Consider the following 6260-nt stretch of genomic DNA (forward strand, 5'->3'; position numbering starts at 1 on the left):
AAAGGATTAATTTTATTTTTGGTCTCACAATATCATTGTTAGAGAAATAGAAGAGATTGTTTTTATATCCATCAGAGAACTATATGTGCACACAGTGAACAAAAATAGAAGTAAAACAAGTAAGGAAATAGTGTGGTGAGTGATCATTTAGAACAGAATTTTGATGTTTTGCAATTAACAATTCATTTTTATTTTAGTATTATACTATTGTCACCAAATTATATCCAAATGTCTGAAATTTCAACTTTATTATTCATCTCCAAGCACTATCAGCAGAAAGAAGTAAATGATTAATTCTGTATATAGTTCAATGTTGCAAAGATTTTCAATCTTTATTTTTAATCTCCAAATATATCAGTGTTGCTTTCTTAAAATCTTCATATAAAAAGTACATTATAATTTGGTAGTTAATTAATATATTTTGAACATTATACAGGTTTTTTTTTCTACATAAGAAGCAAAATATATGGTGGTAATTCATCATATTTTGGATTTAATATATGTGATGATATCCTCTCAATTCAGAAAATAAATCAACTTAAATTTCTAAACCACAAAAAATGCTATTTGAAAAATAAAATTAATAAAATTCCATGGAATGCTTTATCATAATATTTAAAAATTCTATATTACATACAATTAATGACTCAATTATGTCCTAAGATTCATAACTTGTGATCCAAAACTTATTTTTTTAAATAATAAAATATGATTATTTTTTCAGCTTCTTCTGGACAAATTTAAATTCAAAGGTCACATTTCTGCATATATTTTATTCTTAATATGTCTGAAGAAATAAATGGTTAATGAGACTTGTGAAACCTAGAAGACAAGGAAACAATAAGATTTATCAAAAGTGAAAAGAACAATTAGTAAAGTTAACACTCAAACACATAATCACTGAAATGAATATTATAATGGACAAGGGGATCATAGAAATGAGAAAATTCCAAAGTAAGGTACATATTGTGATGAATGAGATGTCCAAAAAGTGAGTCTTCTAGAGAAAGCCACCTCTCACCAAGTTCAAGTATAAAGGGGACTAAGAAATAGATTGCTACAGCATTAGTTACATGGACTATCGTTGGATTCAAAGCCTTGATGCACTCACTGCTAATCTCATTCTTTTTCATCATCTTTCTACCTATGTCCTCAAAGCTAGAAAACTGGGATCATGAAAGGTGCTGGGCAAAGGGTCAAGATAAAATGGAGCACTGACATTCCTTACTTAAGTATCACCTTAAAGATCTCATTCTTGAACATAGACAAAAAAAATATTTTCAAAGAATGATATTAATGCTATTAACATGCCTTAGTTAGACACTATGCTAGGACCAAAACTGTTTTCAGTTCAAGAGATTTCAAGGAACCTGAAGTTAGTGGCTTGGTGAATCAACATATTATCAAATTCAGGATCAGTTTCCTATTCTGGCCAAACCATGCATTGCATATTAGTTCCAATGCTGAGGTCCTCACTATAATAATCCACCCACTCCTGCAGTTTCATTGAATCTGGAGCTCTTACTTGTTCTCATCAGCCTTCTCTGAGACTGCAGGATATACCTGATTCTGAATCTAGATTCTGTAGCTGGCATCTTGCAGAGATCACAGAATGTGTTCATTTTGTTTCCCATTGTATTTCCTATATCTATTACAGTGTTTGGCATGGAGTAGATGTCCCTCTCTAAATATCTTGGCTGAACAAATGAAAAATGAACTTATGAGCAAACAGTAGATCTTACTAATGCTAATCATTGGCCTAATTTGCAGAATTTTGCCTTGCTGCAGACTGCCCATCCTGATGCTCTTACTGCTGAGATATGAAGTAATTTCTTGTTGTATTATACCGCATCACAATGAAACTAGTATCTGATAGGACTACCACTGATTAACATATTTCCACTTGCGTGGCTGACTTAAGAGCATCTCCTGCAGTTGGGGCCTATACTCTTCCTTGGTGTGAATAATTTCAAGATGCTGGCTCCTATTAGATAAACTTGTTGGGTCACATATCCACCAGGCTATTCTGCAATCCATTCTATAGTTTATACTTAATTCTGTTTATCTTTAAACATATGAACAAAAGTTTACCTCTGAAGCCAAGAGTCCAAAATTAATTCCAATTAAAGTTAAAATGTTAGCATCATACCATGTCCTGATTTTATTCTCACAACCCTAAGGAAAATAAGTTATTTAGATTGACTTAGTGATGTATATGGTCTTCTATATAATTCTACTCCCAAGAATAAGAAACATACATCATCATTGTCATTGCTGGGGTTCCTCCCTTCAGTTTTTGCCAACATTCATACCCCTTTACTTCTGGTATTGCAGTCCCTAAGCAATGCTATACACGAGGGCTTTGCCATAAGTTGCCTCCTCTTTCTGCAGGAATTTCGGAAGGAAAGCTGGGAAGATAGATTGAGGGCATTCCAAGATCTAGGAGCACATATATGATTTACTCCAATAAATTTTATTTAATTAATGTATTACATAACTATATAACATCATGATTTACCTAATTACAGGTTAGATTTAGTGATATGGCTTAAGAACCTAACCAACATGAATAACATGATTTTTATATAAAAATTTGCTCAGAATTCCAAAGTGACTTACTCTTCTACTCCCTATGCCCCCCCCCCCAAAAAAAATCACTGTAAACACTTGGAGAAGCTCTAACTGATCTTTACCTCTAGGTAAATTGCAGTCAGTGGCTCATCACAAAACCACTTTCTTAATGTAGAATTTGTGCAGGAACATGGAATCTGTAGTGAATTTTCTTTGGTCATGTTCTTTTTCCAATCTGTGTAATTTTTTTGGCCACAACACTGTAACTAAGAAAAAGAGCCTGTTATATTTGCTATAAAATATTCACAATGTGGTTAATTGTATGATTCTCATGAATATTAAGGTGGCTTTTTGTGATGAAGGTAGTTTGCTCTCCATGGAAATATATTAAATTCAACAAAAAGTATACTTTGAATTTAGCTCATTACTTTGTTGCCCCTGTTGTTATTAACCAGAGCTAAAGATTTCTATTCATACTTCTAGTCATTATGTTTGGATGTAATTGTTATATTTGAATTTTATCTCATGGGAGTCCAAGATGGAAGTTATACCTGTTCTACTGGAGCTGCAAACTGTGTTTAGGATCCAAGTATAAAACAGAGAATCACCTGAGCTATGTTTTCCTTCTAACTACATAGTAGTCTCCTTTATATTTATTTAGAATTTGCTACCACTGTTTAATATGCACAAAAAGAAACTCAGGGTTGTTTTCATTTTCTTAGAATTAATATGTTGTTGTTGTTGTTATGTGCCATCGAGTCAGACCCAACTCATAGCGACCCCTCCTTGGGCTCCTGAGGCAGTATCACTATAGATTGCCCCATCTTCCTTCCGAGGAGTGGCTGGTGGGTTTGAACTGCCAGCCTTCTGGTTAGCATTCAAGTGCTTTAGCCATACGCTACCAGAGCTCCCTAGAATTAATATAAGATATTAAATTTCACTGTCATATTGTAAAAAAATTGCCACAAAGACCAAGAGTATCTGATAACAAAAATATTCATAAAAATGATCAGAATATTCGTAAATTATCAGAATATTCATAAATATTCATAAGAAATATCTATTTTCTGATGCTGATTCTGGAATCCTATGAAGCTGAGTTGGGAGGACTTGAGAGAATTAGCTTACATATTTGTCACATAGGAAATAAGAGAAAGTTAAAGTATTTCACTTCTTTCTAATCTAAACTTGTTATTGAAAATTATAACATCAGTACTACCTATATTATAATATGTGCAAACGATATTATTAAAATGCTGAATGACTAAATTAGTGATCATACTTAGGGTATTAAAAAATTAGGGATTAAGTTAACCAACTAAACCTACACGTACCATTTCTATTATATTCATGGCTAGTAACTGTAAGCTGGAATCTCACTAATAATAGTGACATTATGTTGTTTTTAGCTGCTCTCAGTCTCTGACTCATGGGAACCCTATACATAGTGAAAATTCTGCCCATTCCTGTGCCATACCTATGGTCAACTGTGGATCAAATCATGGTGATCCATAGGGTTTTCATTGTCTAATTTTCCTTGTCTACCTTAGTATCCACCAGCCACACCTCGGAAGGAAGATGGGGCAATCTACTTCTGTAGTGATACTGTCTCGGAAACCCAAGGAGGGGTCGCTATGAGTTGGGTCTGACTCGATGGCACATAACAACAATAATACCTTAGTCTGAAAGCTCTGCTGAACCTGCTCAGCATCACAGCTACATGCAAGTCTCAATAGACAGATGGCTGGTGGCTATGCTTGAGGTGTATTGGCTGGGAACTGAACCCTGGTCTCTTTCGTGGAAGGCAATAATTCTACTACTGAACCACTACAGCCTCAGTGATGTCATTAAAAAAATTAAAAATTAAAAAAAAAAAAGTTGCCATCAAGTTGATTCCAACTCCATGTGTGTCAGAGCAGAACTGCTTCATGGGGATTTCAATGGCTGACTTTTTAGAAGTGGATTGCCAGCCTTTTCTTCTGAGGTACCCTTGGTGGACGCCTATCTCCAATCTTTTGGTGAGTAGTCTAGTGAGTTAACTATTTACAACAACCAGGATCCCTTTGATGTGATACATAGAGCTGTTTTTTAGTGTATGGGTTTCAGGAAAGTTTCACCCTCTGCTATAAATTGCAAGCAGTCTGAAACTTCAATACATGTACATCATATACATCAGAGAAAAAAATAACACAAGTAAAATCATTTAGAATTACATTTCAATCATCTTAAAATGCATTTCTGTTATCATGTGCACTAAAAATAATAACTACTTTTTATAAGAGATATCTAATGTAGCAGTTACTATAAACTATGATGCCAGATGATCTGGGCTTGAATCTTGGCTCTGCTACTTATTGCCTGTGTGGCGCTAGGTAAAGTAGCGAATTTCTCTGTCCTTCATCTATGAAACGGGGTATTACTACCTCATACCTCTGTGGGTTGTTGGGAGGACAATGAGTAATATATGCAAAGCACTTACAAGGGTACTGATACTGATACTATGTAAATGTTTACTATTTTCATTACTGAGCACTTATTATGTTCCAGGTGCTCTAAACCATTTGGCTGACTAACCCCCTTCCCTTTCCACTGCTCCTTCTCAGAAAAATTTGAATGGATTATGAAATAAGAATTCTTACAACAATCTCAAGCAAACCAAAGCCATTGCTGCCGGGTTGATGCTGACTCATAGTGATCCTATAGGTCAGAGTAGAACTGCCTCACAGCGTTTCCAAGGCTGTGAATCTTTCTGGAAACAGACTGGTGGGTTTTTGGTTAGCAGCAGAGTGCTTAACCACTGGGCCACCAGGACTCTTTTCTTACAACAATATCTAACAAGTATCATTTGCTGCTAACTATGTGTAATATCCAAGGCTTTCTGTACATACTATACATTACTCCTGCCAAGGAGAGGTAGGGGTTACTATGGCCATTTTACTAATAAGGAAACTGAAATTACGAGGGTGACTTGTCCAGAGTCACAGAGCTACTGCAATGCAATCTTAATTCTGGCATTCAGGCTCCCAAGTTAACTCATCATGCAACTCTCCTGCCAGCAGGGACTGCTGATCAGATTTATCTTTCATTGGATGCAGCGGGGCAGAAAAAGTCCATTTGACAGAGGACTGCTGACACTATTGTAGATGAAATGCTTATCAATTAGACCAGAAAAGGAGAAAGAAGTTGTGAAAAGGAGGATAAAACAAATTCAAGATTTCAAGTGGGGAAAAGGTGCTCTACCAGCTTGTTTGGAAGTTTATGAACCTCTCACTCCTCTGTCCTGTCCTCCGGACACTCCCTGTTTTTCCTCCTACGGTGGTGGTCACCTTTGATATCTAATTATGGTTTCATAGTAATTTCTTCTTACTGTTTTCTGTAACAAATTCAGAAAAGTCCACTTGGGTATGTCTTCAGGCATATTTTTAGATCCATACTTGGAGACGACAAAATCAAATTCATTGCTCCATACTTGGTGAACCTATTGAAAATAGAATTTAAAGTGAAAACTTGATAGAAACTTCCCCTGATGGCTACTCAGAAAAATATATTCAATATTGGCTTTTCCTTCTCTTTAAGTTAATTTAGTTTACAGCATTTTAAGTTATAGAAAATGACAGGAATGCAAATGACTCTTGATTATAGAAATGCAAATGACTTTTTCCCAGTGAGGGTGCAGTTGATCCCTCTCC

The 6260-nt window shown here is 35.2% G+C and overlaps 1 protein-coding gene across 1 annotated transcript in view; it reads right to left on the minus strand.

The window, feature by feature from the left end:
- Positions 1–753: 753 nt before the first annotated feature.
- Positions 754–6260, minus strand: part of TSPAN19 (tetraspanin 19) — a 29251-nt gene continuing 23744 nt past the window's right edge. Inside the window, exons 3-6 of the mRNA XM_007952583.1 lie at positions 5939–6049; positions 2694–2837; positions 2092–2175; positions 754–822 (exon numbers count right to left, since the gene is read on the minus strand). Coding sequence (XP_007950774.1) covers positions 754–822; positions 2092–2175; positions 2694–2837; positions 5939–6049 — 408 coding nt within the window. The remainder of the gene's footprint in view (positions 823–2091; positions 2176–2693; positions 2838–5938; positions 6050–6260) is intronic.

Source organism: Orycteropus afer, unplaced genomic scaffold (assembly GCF_000298275.1).
Source record: "Orycteropus afer afer isolate SDZICR_OR568_19922 unplaced genomic scaffold, OryAfe1.0 scaffold00349, whole genome shotgun sequence".
In the NCBI taxonomy this organism is placed as follows: Eukaryota; Metazoa; Chordata; class Mammalia; order Tubulidentata; family Orycteropodidae; genus Orycteropus; species Orycteropus afer.